The 19074-nt window shown below is 43.1% G+C and overlaps 1 protein-coding gene across 7 annotated transcripts in view; it reads right to left on the bottom strand.

The window, feature by feature from the left end:
• The window catches only part of TENM4 (teneurin transmembrane protein 4), a 1003172-nt gene that overhangs the window by 88096 nt on the left and 896002 nt on the right, over positions 1–19074 (bottom strand). For all 7 annotated transcript variants that reach the window (XM_050940297.1, XM_050940246.1, XM_050940262.1 and 4 more), the window contains one exon: positions 8296–8415. In XM_050940297.1, coding sequence (XP_050796254.1) covers positions 8296–8415 — 120 coding nt within the window. The remainder of the gene's footprint in view (positions 1–8295; positions 8416–19074) is intronic.

Raw genomic sequence — 19074 nt, 5'->3', positions numbered from 1 at the left:
GACTTCAGTTCTGGGTTATATTTTCCCTGCAGCCATTGTTGACTTCGCTAACAGACTGTTTCATGTGTTAGCAACAGCATCACCCACTAGGGCAGGGAGAACACGGATCAAGAAAGAAATCATTTTGGGACAGGTGAGTGGAAGGAGAAGGAGCTGATTTTACAGTAACATGGTTTAAAATGTAATGGTCTGATTTTCAGAGGAGCTGGATGCCCACAGCTCCCACGAAGGGGAGCCCAGCACCTCTGAAAATCAGACCATGCACGGATTTGGAAGTTTTATCCCTAAATATGGACCCTGCGCTTTACAAACACAGAAAAATAAAGATGGTCCTTGCTCCAAAGAGCTCATAATCCAAACTGCCCTTGCTTCGCTTCTTTATAATTTATAGCAAAGGCATGGAAGTGTTTCGGTTTGATTTTTTCCCCTTGCTTGCTTTTCACATTAGACTTTCACATCTGGAAGATTTAGGAAATGTTGCAGAACTAATGACATGATGAAATCACAAGAGCTAAGAAAGTGAAAGTAGAGTAATTGAAAGGGAAAGGGATTTTAGTCAGATTTTAAAGCCATTGGGGTTTGGGTTGACTTGTTTTAATATCTATTTAACTTCAATGCCTAAACAACATTTTGGATAAAGGCAGTCTTTGACAACACCCCTGCATCTTCAATGAAGGTGTTAGGCTCTGATTTAAGATATTTAAGCATGTTCATAGGCGCCGACTACATGGTTGCTCCAGCGCTGGAGCACCCACAGGGAAAAATTAGTGGGTGCTCTGCACCCACCAGCAGCCAAGCTCCCCTCCTCCACCTGCCCCACCTCCTTCTCCCCCAAAGCACGCCACGTCCCCACTCCTCTGCCTACCTCCCAGTGCTTCCTGCCCAGCCACCGCCAAACAGGAGGCAGGGCCGGGGTGGGGATTTGGGGAAGGAGGGAAAAGGGGCAGGGAGGGGGTGGAGCTGGGACGGGGACTTTGGGGAGGGGTTGGAATGGGGGTGGGGCCTCATGGAAGGGGTGGAGTTGGGGCAGGGCCAGGGGCAGAGGGAGGTCAGCACCCATGGGAAAGAGGGAAAGTTGGTGCCTATGACCATGTTCATAGCGTTTAGCACGTGAATAAACCCACTGACTTCAGTAGTACTACTCACATGCTTTGAGATAAGCATGTGGTTAAGTACCATCCTGAATACCTAAAGGGCTTTTCTACACTATAGCTTAAATCGATGTAACTTATGTCGCTCAGCAGTGTGAACCTGTCCCCACCAAGCGACATAAGTTATATTGACTTAAAGCGGTGTCTACATTGTGCTATGGTTGGAGAAGACACTCTCCCACTGACACTGCTTCTGCCTCTCACTGAACTGCAGTAACTACATGGATGGGAGACATAGCGCGTCTTCACCAGATGTGATACATCGGTGCAGATGCATCAGTGCAACTGTGCCGATGTAGCGGGGCAGTGAAGACAAATCCTAAAGCACCCTGAGATGCCCGAATAAATCCTCAAGCAAAACCAAGAAAGTCCAGGCTTTATGCAGGTGATATTTCTAAAGAGGAAAAAAAAAAGACAGAAAAAACCTTTTTTTTTTTTTAAATTAATTAATCAAAAAACTTTCTGACCTTCTTCATAGGTCACAGAGAAGCAAAAAGAGCTCAGCCACATTTAAAAAAAACCCTTAGCAGGTCACCATAAAGACTTGTTTTTTCATCTATGATCATCATTTGGCTGTACCTTAGACTCTGCTTAGTGAATGTAGTTATGAAAAAAAATTTTTCAAGTCCACAGGGCATGGGGAAGGCATTTTAAAGCTCCAGACGCGTAACGTGTTTATTCTGCTACTCAAGTGGGGCGTCAACTTCCCAGACTTACGTAACTTGGCTTTTAAAAGCCTAATGGGCAACTCACGCCCTGGCTTGCCAGCTAGCTGAACAGCATTTGTGCTTTGATGAGGACATTTTTAACAGTCAATTAGCATTTGGCAAGCCCTGCTACTAGAAGGGAAAAGCTCACTTTGCACAAGGCTGAGCACTAAAGAGGGCGAAAGAAGGAAGGGATAAATGTAAAAAAATTATGTTCAACAACTGTTGGAAAACTAGGAATGGTTTATTTATAGAAACGTCTCTGCTTCTGTCATTGGTGAGCGGAGCTGCTAGGAGACCTGGGCTCTAATGAGCTTTGGTCAGGCGTGTTAGCCTGCAGGGAAAAAAAGCTTGCTTCTCCTGTGGATGTGAAACCCAAGCCAGAAGCGAAGGCATCGATCTAATGTCAGATTCAAGCAGCTGTGAAAACACAGAGGCTTGCATTGCATGGCAAGAGACATCGCCACTCATCAGCTACTGTTTCTCGAATTACATGGCTTAGCCTTGAAGGGTATGAATACAGAGCATTTTGGAGCCTGTTGCAGCAAACCTCTCAGCCTGGGATGATAGAGTTGGGTAGCGGGGCTTGTGCTAGTACTCTAAAAATAGCTGTGTACAGGGCTGGCTTTATTAACTGTGGGGACCGATTCGAATACCTGGTGGCGGTCCAGGGCTTTGGCAGCACTTCGGCAGTGGGGGGTCCGCTCCGGGTCTTCTGCGGCACCGAAGATCCCCGGAGCAGACCCCACACCGCTGAAATGCCACCAAAGACCCCGGAGCAGACCGCTGCCGAGTGAGTAAAAAAAAAAAAAAGTTCAAAAGGCGCCTAAGATGTGGGGCCCTGGCGCGGGGCCCTCTGAGGTGCGGGGCCCAATTCCAGCATATTTGGCGTATCGGCCTAAAGCTGGCCCTGGCTGTGTAGACAGTGCTTTTAAGTTGCAGCTCAGGCTCTGATTCTTGGGAGGGGGCCAGGCTGGAAGGCTTGCTCCCGCAGGCTCCAAAATGCTGTGTAGACAAACCCCAAGTTGCCTAGATGGAAAAAAAAAAACCCCACAGCAGTGAAATAAAAGTTAGTATCAGCAAAATTCTCTTCAGGATGAAAGCCCTAAATAACGCTTCCAGGTGGGCTGCTGATCTCAGGGATGGGTGGCTGTGACACAGAGGGTCCCTGGCAAAGTGTCCCGTGTTCTTTGCAAACAATTCTCACCTTGGACTCGACAAACTCACTACAGCAAACACATTTTGTGGGACACTTATCCATAAAGAGTAGCGCGTAAGGTATCTACAGAGCACTTGTAACTGGTCAAGATTCATAATCATTGTGAGATGTATGGGCAGGTAATATTTATAGCATAATGTAATTACGCTGAAAGTATACGTTATGGACTGGGAGTAGAAGTTAGTCACCGGGGGATAAAATATCTCAACGATGGCCCATCCTAGCAGGAGGGAGTTGTTACCCCACCTTGGTTAGCCAGTGATGTAATGGAAGCCTCAATTGTCTAGCCTTGCCCCATCCCAAGCCTTTCAATGGAAAACCATCAGAGAAAACTGCAAACAATCAAAACCGCTTGCAAATAAAAAAGGAACATTACAGCAGCCAGAGAATCACCGAGCCCAGGAATAAGACAAAAGACTGTTTCAGTATAGCATAGAGTGTTTCAGTATAGCACTCTGTGTCCTTTCACCTTGGGGAGCAGCAACGTTCCCATGAAAAACTGGATCCTGGTTCCTATGAAGCCAGCCAGCTCTGCAACAGACTGAACTTGGGGGAAGGGGGCAGGGAACCTACTTAATTAGCTAGGAAAGGTACCTATGGACAAGGGTAGATTCAACTTCGTATTGTATGATTTTGTTTTGTATTGTAACCACTTGTTTCCACCATTCTCTCTTGTTTCTTGTTTACTCTCTTTCTTAACCAAACCTATTTTTGTTTTATTCAGTGCTCACAAGTGCTGTGTGATTTTACAGGAGTGGTGGTTTAAGGTTAAATCAGTAAACTGGGTACCCTGCTCCTTTGGCACAGAGGATCTGGGACTTCTGTGAGTAGCCAGTGTCAGGGTCTGGATACCACAGAGGAATGATTCAAAGGATTTGGGGACTGGATGCACCTCTTGTTAACCTGCAAGGTAAAGACAGGGCTGGCACAACCCAGAGGAGGGTAGTGGAATGGCTGAAAGGCTGATGGTGTTAGAGAGCTGACACCCAGCCACCATGGGCAAGGCGACTTCTTGCTAGAGGCAGAGGGTAACAAAGTAACTCACAGTCCTGGGTGCCTTGAGAACTGTCACAATGGGCTTTCTTCTGTTTGCAAAAAGTCATATAACTGTATGGACTTATTGTTTTGGTTATCTTGGAAAGATACCCAATGGAAAGTCCAGAAGACTGACATCCTCTGTTTCTTCCCAGAACAGGCTCAGCAGAGATAGCAACAGTACACTGAGATCATCCAACACCTTTCACAAACATCTATAAGATGGTAACAATTGCTGGTCACGACACACTACCAGTGTGATCCAGCAATCTAGTAGAGAAAAGTTTTATTTTAAAACATATTTTATAATCCATTACCAGGCCCCTGAGCCCTCCGGTCCTTCTATTACAGGGGTGGGCAAACTTTTTGGTCCGAGGGCCATATCAGGGAATAGAAATTGTATGGCGGGCCATGAATGCTCCCATAATTGGGGTTGGGGTGCGGGAGGGAGTGTGGGCTTTGGGGTCGGGGATCAGAGGTTTGGGGTGTAGGAGGATGCTCCGGGTTGGGATCAAGTGGTTTGGAATGCGGAAGGGGGATCAGATCTGGGGCAGGGGGTTGGGGCATAGGGAGAGGCTCAGGGGGTGCAGGCTCCAAGAGGTGCTTACCTCAAGCGGCTCCCAGAAGCAGTGGCATGTCCCTTCTCCAGTTCCTACATGGAGGCATGGTCAGGTGGCTCTGCCACTCTGCCCTGTCCACAGGCACCGCCCCTGCAGCTCCCATTGGAACACGTAGGAGCCGGAGCGGGGCCATGCTGCAGCTTCCAGGAGCCGTGTAGTGCGGCCCTCGACCCAGTGCCCCAGCCGGAGCAGGACCAAATCGCGTGGTGCGGCTCATGGGCCAGCTTAAAACAGCTTCCGGGTTGGCTCTGGCCCACGGGCCGTAGTTTGTCCACCCTGTTCTATTAGCTTGGGGTCACAGAAAAGTCAGATATACAATAGTACATTCTGAAAACTGTTGGTTTATCCTTATGCCTCAGGATCTGAAAGATACATGTATCATGATAAAAAGTATGAGAACACATATGGGTCTTTAATTTATTCTAATTTTCTGGGGCTATTTAATGCAGCCTAAACTTGGATGAAATCCTGGATCCATTGAAAACAAGAATATAGTGAAACTATTTACAGAGAAGTAGAATTCAAGTCCTAATTTGTTACAGTTCATTGCAATTTGAAAATTGGAATTCCAGTTATAATGAAATTCATTTTAGGCCTTGTCTATACAAAAAAGTTGCAATGATTTAATTAGATCAGTTTAGAAACCAATTTAGTTAAATAGGCATGATTCCCTTGTGTGAACCTTCTTATTCTGAGACCACAAGGGGGTTGCACTGATTTAACGAAATTGGATTCTAAACTGATTCAGTCAAATTGGCGCAAATTGCTTGTGTAGACAATGTCTCAGGCTAAAATTGTTCTGTTGAAAAGATTATTAGAAGAGGTTCCCGCTGTTGTAACATATTGAAGTATAGAACAGCAATTGTAATAGCAATAATGCTTTCCATTCTGAAAGCACATCACATGTAGTATTTAATCCACAAATACCCCAGCGAGGCAGGCAGGAAGTGTTACCTTCATTTGACAGGCAGGTTAACTGGGGCGTACGGAGATTAAGGGATGTATCTAAAAGTTACACACTAGATCAGTAGCAGAGCTGTGACTAAAGCTCAGGACTTCTTGACTCCCACTCCCGCTCCCACCTTTAGACTATGGTACCTTCAATATTTCACGTGATTTTATAAATAGCCCTCATATCATATCCGTGAATAATTACTAATTTTTTGTTCTTTAAAGGCAGAATGCTTTCATCTAGTCATACACTACCTCCCGCCGGTGCACGCAGATGTAGTGTTGTGCCTGCTCATGCAAGAAAATAGATGAGTGAATGTCAAAGACAATATTTTGGGGCCAATTATAGTCTCATTCTCATTTTTCAAGATACTCAGTAATATAATCAGACTATTTGTTGAATATCATGTTCTGAAATGTTGTTAGCACAAAGCACCAGACCTGAACGACAGCACCACATAAGCAGAACATAATGAGGGGAAATCATAAGGAATTATGCATGAGTGCAAGAACCATCTAACTCCTCCCGTTCTGGGACTACGGGGCTCCAGCAGTTACTGATAGGATAGCTAGCCTGGTGCTGGGACTTATTTTGATTAAATATTCTATGTTCAGGCACTGCTGATCACCACCTTTTTATTACTTTAACTGAATATAGTACTTGTGATCAGTGCTGGGCTTACAGCCCCCGGCAGTGAGCTCCTGGGAACGGCTCTATCTGATGCCAGCTGGCAATGTTTCCCTAGGGACCATTAGCTAACTGGGAATTGGTGGAGCACGCTGGCGCACTGGCCACACCTCTCTCTGCCCCACTACACTGAGCGTGGGCAGGCGGTGCTGTAAGAGCCACTAAGTCTAGCTTTACACGAGCTGAGAACTCCCCTCCACCAGGGACATTGTCTGCTGGTGAGTTAAGATGCCTGAGTGGTGCAAAGGGTCCAGACGGTGGCAGAGAGTGTGGCTGTGAGCGAGCACAGGACTAAAGAGCCGTTTCACCTATTCTTTCTAGAGGTAGCCCCTGTATAAAATTAGTGAAGCACAGCCTGGGGTAGTATGGAAGAAAATTGCTCTGCTGTGCTGCCTGTACTGTACCTGTTCTGTAGGGGGTAAAAGTGATGCCTGTCCAGAGGGCCTGTACAAGCGCTGTGCAATGCTAGCCTCATTATTTGCTTATAAGCCCCCATCGTGGACCCGAGCCCTAACAATAGGTGGAGACCAACAGACAGAGCACAAGGAAACAATGAGATGATGCTGGTCAGCATGAAAAACAGGGAGTTCCGCCATAACAGCTGCCTACCTATGGTCTGGTTTTTTGTAGGCATTATTATTTTTCCTTGTGTAGGTTTTGTGCCAGCCCTTTACGCTGCAGTGAATTTGACCTCTAGGGCCTGATTCTGATCTCCCTTGCACCAGTGCAAATGAGGAATTGCTCCACTGAGGGTATGGCTTCACTGCAATGGCTACAGTGCCACAGCTATGCAGCGACAGCTGTGTGCTGCTGTCACGCTGTTGCACAGATGCTTCCTACATCAACGGAAGTGGTTTTTTCACCTATCCGACAGGTGGTAGCTTGGTCAATGGAATTCTTCCCTCAACCTAACAATATCTACGTGGGGGTTAGGTTGACATAATTAAGTTGCACAGGGTGTGATATTTTTCACAGTCCTGAGCGATGTAGCTAGGTTGACCTAAATTTTAGGTGTAGACCAAGCCTGAGATTAATGGAGTTACACCACAGTGTAAATGTGAGAGATTCTGTATCTTTCTCAATAGTCTCTAAACCATAAGACTTGCGAAAGCACCAGCTTCTAAGGTATGTTCATTTAACCGAGATAATCCATTTTCCATGGAAATGTACCTATTACTCAAATTCTACCGTTGTATTTTCCAGTAGATGAAACATTAATGAGAACATATCTTAAAAAGTTTCAGTGGTTCAGTAGGCACCAAGTCCCATGGGAACATGCCAAGACTACGTAAAGCACACATCTCTAGAAAGTGTTCATTTCCTTCATTATCACCCCATTGGCTATTCTAGCCAGGTCAGTCCAAATCCTTAATGCTAGTGTCAGATTGGAGAGCTGTTAAAATCAGCAAAGCTGGGTCATCCTCTCCAAAGTGCTAGTGTTAATCACCATTAGCTAGAGTATGTGCAGCTCCATCAGTCAGAATCTTACTCCTTATATTTAGCTTTTGTCCTTAAAAGAGAGCCAATTAGTATTGAAAGACAAAAGATTGCCCAATTCACAGTGATTTTGTTATGGTTCAATGGAACTGTTCAAATTTTAACCACTTGCCTTTAACAACACCATATCTTACAGGTTTAATTATTTTTGCCCGATAATGTCTATATAAAGCAATGAAGAATATGCAGTTTGGGGCAGGAACCATCATTTCTTTATATGCATGGGCAACACCTAGCAGAACGGTGCCTCAGGGCTTCTATGCACTTCTCTAATCATATCAGTATCAATATTAACAATAACACTAGTGCCTTCAGGCTGCATCAGACGTGACTGTGTCTTTGCCACGATAGTCTCTCTCCAGTGGTGGCTCCACTATTTGCAGCTCTGGGTACTTATATACTGTAAAACGTATAGCAGAAACCATACCTGCCATCTTGCCTGCTGATTGTGTAGCCAAAAAGAGGATTGTTGACAAAGCTGATGTTCACTCCAACTAGAGGGGTTCCATCAGATGTTATCACCTGACCTCGGATCACACACGCATGGCTGCATGAAGGAAATAAATGATAGGAAATGGTGAATCATGTCAAAGGTGGGGGACTGATCCCCGATTTACCCTGCTGTAAATGCCTGCACACCGCGATACCTAATACTATATGCAATAAAATTCAATACGCCAAATCATGCCCCCAGATGGAGGCACACAGCTCTTGCTGACTTGGGTGTTGTGCACACACATCTGAAAGCAGAATTTGGCTTCACCTTTTTTCTACTCTTGTCATATTTAACCACTGGCAAATATATTGTTCTCTGGTATCTTCTCCTGTAGGGCACACGATATGCTGACATGGCTATAGCTCACTCAGCTTCACAATGCCTTGACAGTACTGGTCTGATTAAGGACAACCAGAGGAGGATGGAAATGTACCAAATGCTGCATAGGCAGGTTTATGGCAATTAAGTCCTCTGATGATCAAAGAGATGTGTTGGCCTTGATGAGTCAGGTCTTCCATATTCCATAAGGAAGTGTTATTGCTTTGGATAAAATATGATGACAAATTTGCCAGAATCAGATAAGTTCCTTATAGGAGGTTACAGCAATAGAGCAAGCAAACAACAGAACCACCAGTTGTTTGTAGATTATACCTACTCCATACAACTCTGCCCCTTTATGACATCTTTCCCCCAAGTTGCTCTAAGTGCTTTACAATCCCGATTAATTCTGTGAGGTTTGTATTTTACAAGAAGTATGTTGAGGTTTTCAATTACTCAGGGTCACTCAGCAAATTTGTGGCACGGCCAAATATAGAACACATAGGTTTCTATTCCAAAGTCTCTGTTCAAAGCCCTAGATTGTACAGTTTACCATACGGCTATGCAAGGAGATTCCAAAAAAGATAAAAAAAATCTTGTGTATCTGATAGTGTGTGATCTCAGTGTCTATCTCAAGGTACTTATTTTTCTGAGTGATAACAAATTGTGGTATCTTTGGGCTGGCAAATTATTATATGTGATTTTTGCTGGCAATGTCATGCTAGCCAGCAGAGACTGGAAGCCAATGTTCCTACTGCTTTAGGACCAGATCCCCTGCTAGTGTAAATCACAAGAGCTCAATTTATAATCCATCTATTTGAAGTAAGATAATTCAGTAGAGCCACACGGATTTACAGCTGCTGAAGATCTGGCCCTCAATGCATAGGAAAGCACTTACGTGAGCTCTTATTATCATGGAACACCACAGAGTCCACAAGTTATTGCCTAAGGGGTCCATCAACACAGCAAAGATTGTATGGCACAGCGAGAACCAATATTTGTATCAAGTAAGGCTTTTACTGGATATTTATTCCATTACATAGAAGATAGACTTTTTAGTTGTTGTGCCATCCAGTTATAGCAAAACTCTCCACTGATTTAAGTAGGGATTTTCGTGCATATGTTGATGGCAGAGTATGGCTCAAAACTTGGCATTTAGGTGAACAGAAACAAAAGCTCAAAGTTCAACTCTAGTATCCACTCACTTGACTCTTATGTTCCCCTTGGTCAGTCCCAGAGAAAACAAGATATAATGCACCTGGTTTTTTATTTCACTTATATTAGTTTTACTCTGGTGTATCTCCAATGACTTCAACAGAATTACTCCCAATTCACACAGATGTGGAAGGAGAAGCAACCCCATCAGTAAAATAATAATAATTTCTGTATTCCATTGCACCTTCCATCCAAGGATCAAAAAGCACTATATTAACAATTCAGCTCTGTGACACCCAAGGACGCTGGGCAAATGACCATCCCTATTTGACAGATGGGGAAATGAAGACACAGAGGACCAAATTCACCCTATTGTAACCCCACTGAAGTTGACAGAACACCACCAGGGAAGTATTTGGCTCACAGTAGTAAAGTTTGTGGACAGCCAGGGCAGTATCCATAACTTCCATTCTGAGGCCTCAACATTACCCACAAAACCATTCTTCTCATATTATTCAGTGAGAGCTGAAGGAGAGCCTGGAATGGTTACCAAGTCCTTGAGCCTTCTGATCATCCCTGCATTTTGTGGAAGGATAAGTATCACTGTGGATTCCTCTTCTGAAGCCCAAGAAATTCTTGCTATTGGGAACAATAGACTCAGCAGGATGAATTACCATTACCTGTCCAAACGAACACTAAAAGCATTACTGATGGCTGCTTGCTCATTTTAAAGTGGTTGAGCTGAAATACAAATAGAGCACATTTTCATGAGATAATGGAGAAGGGTTGCTACCTTCTTCCACTGCCTTCCCACAAACTACAAGCAAAGAGAAAAAAAAGAGACTAAATGTTGTAGATGCCTTAACTGGTACCCTAGGCAAAAGATAACTAACAATTATGATGGTAATTCTCCCAGAGTCTAAGCAGATGAAAGCCTGTGAGTAAAGTTGTAGCCAACACACTAGACTAGATCCTCAGCTGGTGTAAACAGAGCTTTGCACCAGCTGAGGATCTGGCCCATAGCTTTCATGAGTTCATGGGCACTCAGGTCTGCAGGGATAAAGAACAGCCACACAGTTACAGGCACAATAAAAACATGCAAAAGAACTCACTCTAAAAGGGAAACTCTAAAAAACACATCTGCACTTCTAGCTTCCATCGAGTGACCCCCCCCCTTCCTTTCTCAATAACTCTTCAAGTTGTCATGCTCAACTTCTTTGTTCCATATTTCTTTGCTTCCAGATTTGGACTAAGTCAGCCCATCTTCAGAGACAAGTAACTCAGGAAAGCCCACCTGGCCCCCAGGAATCCCCGTGAGGGCTATAACAACTCCTTTACTTCCAGAGGGTAGTCCTTTACAAATCATAGTCATAAAAAGAAGCTGGGGCAGTGTGTGTACAAATATCTGAACTTAATTAAAGTGGGATGGAGATGAAAAAGATACTGAATCCCAGACTTTGCCGGATCATATCCTCAAATTTTCTACTTCCCCAGTTAATAAAACTTGGCCCATTTGGGAAAAACAATTAACGCTGTGCTTTGTAAGCAGCTGGCTTCTCCAGTGTCATCGTGTCCTTTCTGGCGGCAAAATCGACTACCCACAATGCACTCAGCCCCCCAGGAACCTGGTTAATGCTAATTTAGTCAGCCATTTCCTTCAGAAGACCTTGGTCTAAATGCAATTACACTGCAAACACGTTAAGTGGTACTGCAAAAACTCTCAGCCCTGCTCGGAAGGTCTCACAATATATTTACATAAAATTATCTCTCACGTTAATAGGGAAGATTTATTCCATCAGTCTAGTTTGGCCAGCTCTGAAGATGTTTTCTGCAGTTGAGCAAAACTGAATGTCTCTTTGCTGTAGACTTGTCTTTCCAATGAATTATTAACATATTTCATCTACTGGTTGAACTGTTTTTTTTTCAGACTGCGTTTACATGTGGCTGTGCAGATCCCTTGTTTTACAATAACCAGTTCTCCAGCCTGTTTTTTTAATTAGCCTTTCCCAACCCCTCTGGTCTTTTATTTTTCTATAGAGGTTTCCCTATAATTAGAGAACACTAAATCATTGCCGAATTACTACCATGTGGCTTGCTAGATGGCAAGTCTGAGACACAGTAATTTTAGACCATTGCTTTGTGAAGTAATTTGTAATCACTAGAAGATTAAGTTAATGTCCACCTGTCCCCCTGGGTATGATCTAGGGCCCAGTGCCATCAAAAGTAGAGACACATTCACTCTCCCCTTCCACATCCTGTTTTCTTTAGTATGACCTGTATTTCATGCTGGGGTGGGGATGGGGGTGGGGTGTAGAAATCCAAGTATGCCAACAGTTATAAAATACTAGAAATCAAAGGAAAAATCCCAACTAGGTCATTTAATCCATCTTCATGGCAGGAAAGATTGCTCCCTACAGTATGTTTCCCAGCTCTTTGTCTGGTTTAATGTTAAACATCTCGGGCAGTGAGATTTCCAAAGCATCATTATTAATAATTATTTGTTTAGTGCTGGGAATATGCTTGGCATTGTACAGTAAACAAAATAAAGACATTTCTTTTCCTGAAGGACTTCCCTCGGGAAATTTTACCATGGTCTAACATGGTCTAATCTGGTGCCTGTTGAAACTGATGGAAACACTCTCATTGACTTCAAACAGGCATTGGATGTGGCTCACAGATTTCACCATTAGGAATTATTTTCTGGTGTTCATGCTAATTTTTCCTTTTCAGTGTTAACCCATTACTCCTAGTCACAATCCATTGTATCACAACCCTAGCTCCTTTTTTCCTGGAAGTTGAAAGGTTTCAAATACATTTGGATGATTAACATGACCTCCCCACCCTCTCAGCCATGTTTTGGCCATGTTATTTGCATTAAATATTTTTAAAAATCCTACCAATAAAGCAAGTCATTACAGATGTGGTCTTGGGTCACTTGCTGCTGTCATCCTTTTGCTCATTTACAGTATACAGTATAACATACAGTCCCGCTCTACTCCTGGAAGCTAGTGCTAATGGCAGTGCTAACCTAGTGCAGCTCCTGGACCCTGGCCTCCCAGTTATGAGGGAGAAGACTCCTTACACTCTCTTTCTGCACAGGGTGAGCCACAATCTGGCTCTTCCTGTTTAGTTTAGAAGCATGGAAAGTCTACAGCTGACAACTACTCAACAAACCCATGGATGTCGCTTGAATCATGAAGTTTGGTAAGAAAATGGAAACGAAGCGTTCTTGAGACATTAAACAAGAAAGATTAAAAAAAACTAAGGAAAATTAAAATTAAAAAGTAGCCATCCAGAAAGGCTCCCACACAGCTATGTATGACACAAGTGAGTTCCTGGAAGAGTTTGGCATATGTCAGGTAGCTGTGATTCAAAACAAATTAATTAGGCTAGGCAGAGAACCTTGCCAATAAATGGAGTACCAGAATGCCAGTGTCAGGCTGAGGAGGACCTAAACATGTTGACATCCGACCAACTGTGCACTCAGGGATTTGCTGAAGTGGCACTGACAGACAGAATCTGCGACAGCTTCCACAGCTCCACTTCCTGAGGAGCTGATGGAGTGGGAGACACAGGCGAAAAGAAGTGCCAGGCAAAAAACAAAAACGACCCAGCACAGCACAGCACAGGGAAGCCAAATCTAGGCTGTCTGCAGGAACTAAACTTGATCAGTTCTCCTTTTTAACCTATACCTCTAGGTTAGCTACACATGTCCCAGCACTTGAGCATCAGGAAAGCGTTTTCTTTTAGTGGTTTGGTTTTTTAATTGTTAATATTTTGCAGAAATGCTCTACATTTTGTCATTCATTTTACAAAAAATATACAGTCTGAAATAATGCAGGCAATTAATCAAAATGTCATATTCAAAGCCCATTACTTAAACTGGTTAAGGAAAACTGAAGAAAAAACAACAGTATAATGCTGGCATACTTTTAGGAATACAGATAATGAAGCTGGTATCTGAGGCATCTCCATAAAGATATTATTCACCAAGATGTACAATAACAGCTCTAGATTCACAGTGTACTCTATTTGGGTTTTTACATCAAGCCCATCACCATGGTATCTGAGCATCTCTCTACCTTGTTTTTTATAGAATCAGAAATGTAGGGCTGGAAGGGACAGTGAGAGGTCATATAATCAGGCCCCCTGTGCTGAGGCAGGACCAAATAAATGTAGACCACTCCTCACAGGTATCTGTCTAACCTGTTCTTAGAAACCTCCAATGATGGGGATTCCAAAACCTCCCTTGGAAGCCTATTCCAGAGGTTAACTACCCTTATAGTTGGAACAATTTTCCTAATATCTAACCTAATCTTCCTTGCTGAAGATTGGCCCAGTTACTTCAGTCCTACCTTCTTGTCCTACCTGCAGGTCAGGCCAATTACTTCTTGTCCTACCATCAGAGGACGACTCCTGCTGAGGCATCACCAGTGACAAGTAGAGCTGGCCAATTACCTCCCTTGCCTTACATATGACACTCTTGTTAATATACCTCAGAGTGATGATAGCTTTTTCTGCAACTGCATCACTTTGTGGACTCATATTCAATTTGTGATCCACTAGAACCTTCAGATCCTGTACAGCAGTACTACCATTTAACCAGTTATTCCCCATTTTGTAGTTATGCATTAGATTTTTCCTTCCCAAGTGAAGTACTTTACATTTACCTTTACTCAATTTCATCTTGGTGATTTCAGACCAATTCTCCAATTTATCAAGGTCATTTTGAATTCTAATTCTGTCCTTCACGCAGCTGGGTGTTGTCCTCAAATGTTATGAGCATACTCTCCATTTCATTATCCAAGTCATGAATCATAATATTGAATACTATTGGTCTCAAGCCAGACCCCTGCAGGACCCCACTAAATACATCCTCTCTTTGACCACAAAATATTGATAATAACTCTTGGAGTACAGACTTTCAACTAGTTTTGCACCCACTTTATAATAATTTAATCTAGACCACATTTCCCTAGTTTGCTTATGAACATGTCACGTGTCAGTATGTGTCAAAAGCCTTGCTAAAATCAAGATATATCACATATGCAGCTTCCCTGCATGCACTAGGCCAGTAACCCTGTCAAAGAAGGGAATTAGTTTGGTTTGGCACCATTTGTTCTTGACAAATCCATGATAGCTATTACTTGATACCCTATTATCCTCCAGGTGCTTATAAGTTGATTGTTTAATAATTTGTTCCGGTATCATTTCAGGTATAAAAGCTAGGCTGACTGGTTTACAATTTTTCAGGTCCTCTTTGCTTCCCTCTTTTAAAGATAGAACATGTCTGCCATTCTTTAGTCCTCTGGGACCTCACCCATCCTCCAAGAGTTCTCACAGATAATTGCAAACAGTTCTGAGATTGCTTCAGCTAGTTCCTGAAGTACTCTAGGATGAATGTCATCAGTCCCTGCCAACTTGAATACATCTAACTTAACTAAGTATTCTTTAGCTTGGCCTTTCCCTATTTTGGATTGTGTTCCTTCCCACTGCTAATATTAATTGTGCTAAGTTCTAGTTACAATTCACCTTACTGCCTTCTTTGTCCCTTGCTAGGCGTAATGCATTTTGTGTTTTGCTTTTCTGTATTTGTCCTTACATGATTGTGCTATTTTATACGCATCCTTAGTAATTTATCCATGTTTCCCCTTTTTGTATGATTCCTTATTAATTTTTAGGTCATGAAAGAGCTCCTAGGGTAGCCACATTGGCCTGTTATTTTAGTCTTCTCTTCTTTCCTTTGCATTGGATTGTTTGCTGTTGCACTTTAATATTGTCTCTTTGAGAAGATGTCAGCTCTCCTGAAATCCTGTTGTATTTACCTCTGTTGTGTAGGTTTAGTTCCCTGGCTAGCAAGTGTCCAGTTTTTCAAGCACTGCATTATGTATTTCTGCCATCATTCTGCTCAATGCAGACTTGCACCGTAGACTTTATAGGAGTAGTTATTAGTCATTCTCAGTAGACAATGATATTCTCCAACACCACTGGCCACCATTCTGCTGGCAATATTGCCAGTAAGCTATTCATATCTGTAGTTCTCCAAAATTAAAAAGGCATCTTTGGTGCATACCAGTTTAGTAACAAAATAACATTATGTGAGGAAACACTTCCCACTTGTAAAAACCCCATGATCACATAACTACCTCCACAGAACAACTCCACTTTGATATCAGGATTTAGTTCTAAACTGCCTTATTGGTTATAGAACCCTTATTAGACTTGGTCCTATTTCACAAACCCAGGCTCTCTCTCCTCCTTCTGGAAGCACATCCTCCTTTCTGATCTGCCAAACAATTTGGCCACTGTTGGAAGGAGACGCTTTGGCTGCTCCTCCTGCCATCTGCAATATCTTGGATCGCTCTGCCTTATCAAATCACCATTTCCAGGGAAAAATGACTATTCAGATGAGATTTGTAATGAGAAGAAGAGACGATGAGGCAGCAAGATACAAGAAAGGTATTCCACAAAACAGGAAATTAAGAGAAGACTGTTGCCCTAGCAGTGACTTGAGCGATTATATAATATTTAACTCCTACTACACTACTGAACCCTGAAAAAGTACTTTCTGACACAGTTTGCATAGAAAATGCTATACAAAATAAAGTTATGTTATGCTATGATGTAAGGTCTATGTGGAATTCATTGCTTCCCATAATGCCCTAGATCAAAAAAGATTTAAAAGCTGATTTTCCTCTCATTTACACCAGTGTACCTCTAAGAGGAGTTGCTCCTGATTTACACTTGTGTAAATGAAAAGATAATCAGGGCTTTAGTTTCTTAGCCCTTCAGAGGGTTTCAGTAGCTCTTATGGTGCAAGCTATTTTTGCATATAATCATGAGTTAGGGTAATTTCATACCAGGGCCGGCCCACAACATTTTGGCACCTGAAGCAGGGAGCTCAAATGACTCATAGACTTTAGGGTCAGAAGGGACCAACATGATCATCTAGTCCGACCTCCTGCACAAAGCAGGCCATAGAACCCTACTCATCCACTTTTATAACAAACCTCTAACTTATGTCCGAGTTATTGAAGTCTTCAAATTGTGGTTTGAAGATCTCAAGCTGCAGAGAATCCACCAGCAAGCGACCCATGCCCCACGGTGCAGAGGAAGGCGAAAAACCTCCAGGGCCTCTGCCAATCTGCCCTGGAGGAAAATTCCTTTCCGACTCCAAATATGGCGATCAGCTAAACCCTGAGCATGTGGGCAAGACTCACCAGCCAGCACTCAGGAAAGAATTCTCTGCAGTAACTCAGATCCCATCCCATCCAACATCCCATCACCGACCACTGGGCATACTTATCTGCTGATAATCAAAGATCAATTGCCAAAATTAAGCTATCCTATCATACCATCCCTTCCATAAACTTATCAAGCTTAGTCTTAAAGCCAGATATGTCTTTTGCCCCCACTACTCCCCTTGGAAGGCTGTTCCAGAACTTCACTCCTCTAATGGTTAGAAACCTTCGCCTAATTTCAAGTCTAAACTTCCTAGTGTCCAGTTTATACCCATTTGTTCTTGTGTCTATATTGGTACACCGCCAAAACTCCCTCACTTGGGCCAAAACTTTGAAAGGTCTCAATTCTGCCTTCTAACTGTTCTGCCCCTCTCATCATACTGCTCTGCTACCTATCCCAATAAAGGAGAACTAACAATTTAGAATGTTTTGTTCAAAAATGTTAAGTAACACTTAACTTTCAAATGTCCGAACAGGAAATGTAACTTTTCTTGTCTGTATAGTAAACACTGGCATTTTTATCTGTTTGAATAATCAAAGTGGTGCTTTCCGTGCCTTCTTGGTTGCAAATATTTGAACTGCTTCCTGAAGGTCCACAGTCTGGACCAGCTCATGTTCTACTGAGATGGCTGCAAGGCCGACCAGCCTCTCCTGAGTCATTGTGGAGCGTAGATGTGTTTTTATTAATTTCAGCTTGGAGAAGCTGTGTTCTCCACTGGCAACTGTTACAGGAAGTGTTAGAAGTATGTGCAGACGAACAAAAGCATTTGGAAAGAGGGTGGTCATCTTATTTGTGCACATATATTCAATAACAGTCTTTGGACTTGATCCTGCTGAAATGTATCTTGAAAATTCATCCCCTAAATTGCTCACATCAATATCGCGCATGTCATCATGTCTCAACACTGTCTCTAGTGTCCTGCATTGCTGGTGTAGGTCTTCTTCAGGTATAGTGAGGAATTTTGGAATATCATACAACATCCCAAATATACTGCTGTGTTCCTTGAGCTGCATGAAACTGTATTGCACAATTAAAGAATTGCTTTGCTCGTTAAAGAATTCAACTTTGAACTGTTGTTTGGAGTCTCTTATAGGATTATCCCGTGCCTTGTAATCAAAATGTCTTCTTCAGTGACTCTTATACTCTTGAATCGGTGGGAAAATAGCTTCAGTATGAAGTTCCTCTGCCAATTCCTGTGCACTCTTCAGAACGTTTTGAAATCCCTCATCTGACTGGTAAGACTGTAGGTATGACTTGAGTTTGTCCAGTTGTTCCATTGCTCTAGATATATCAAGGTCAACACATTGGAGTCTCTTGCTTACAACTTTTATTCAAACAATATGTCATGCCACAACACTAAGCCACACAGAAATGTGAAGTTATGTATGTTTCTGGTGCAGGGCCAGTGCAACTCATTAGCGTAAAGTGCTAACATTTGGGGGGCAGCAACCGCGGTGGCGGGATCTTCCACCGCCTCTGACGGGGGCACCATTTCAGGGGCGGGACCTTCCGCTGCCTATGGAGAAAAAAGAGCTGGCGGCGCTCCTGTTCCGGTGATTCCATTTCCCTCTGCCACTGTTCTCCCACAAACAGTTCCTGTCATAGCATTATCCTCCATAATGACAACTATGGCATCATCTATCTTCCCAATTTGGTGTTTGATAGGCTTTATCGCCTCCACTCGACTTTCTGACCATGTGGCACTCAGTGGTTTCAGTGTCAGAGAGGATGTTCCCAGATGTTGCTTCAAAATTTGTCACTGATGAGTTGATGCAGAGAAAAATACAGAGACGCTTTGAATTATATTAAAGAATTCAGCAGCCTCACTAGAAGTTGACGCTGCATCACTGACCACCAAGTTCAGTGAATGAGAACTGCATGGGACAAAAAAAGCTCAGGGGTTTAACTCTTGGATCCCTGTCTGCACTCCTCTGTTCTTTCCTCTCATGTCGGCACCATTATTGTAGCCTTGACCTCTCATGTCAGCTATCGCAA

Source organism: Gopherus flavomarginatus, chromosome 1 (genome assembly GCF_025201925.1).
Source record: "Gopherus flavomarginatus isolate rGopFla2 chromosome 1, rGopFla2.mat.asm, whole genome shotgun sequence".
Classification (NCBI taxonomy): Eukaryota; Metazoa; Chordata; order Testudines; family Testudinidae; genus Gopherus; species Gopherus flavomarginatus.
The sequence above is the reverse complement of the archived record's forward strand: the minus strand, read 5'-3'. Positions and strand labels throughout refer to the sequence as shown.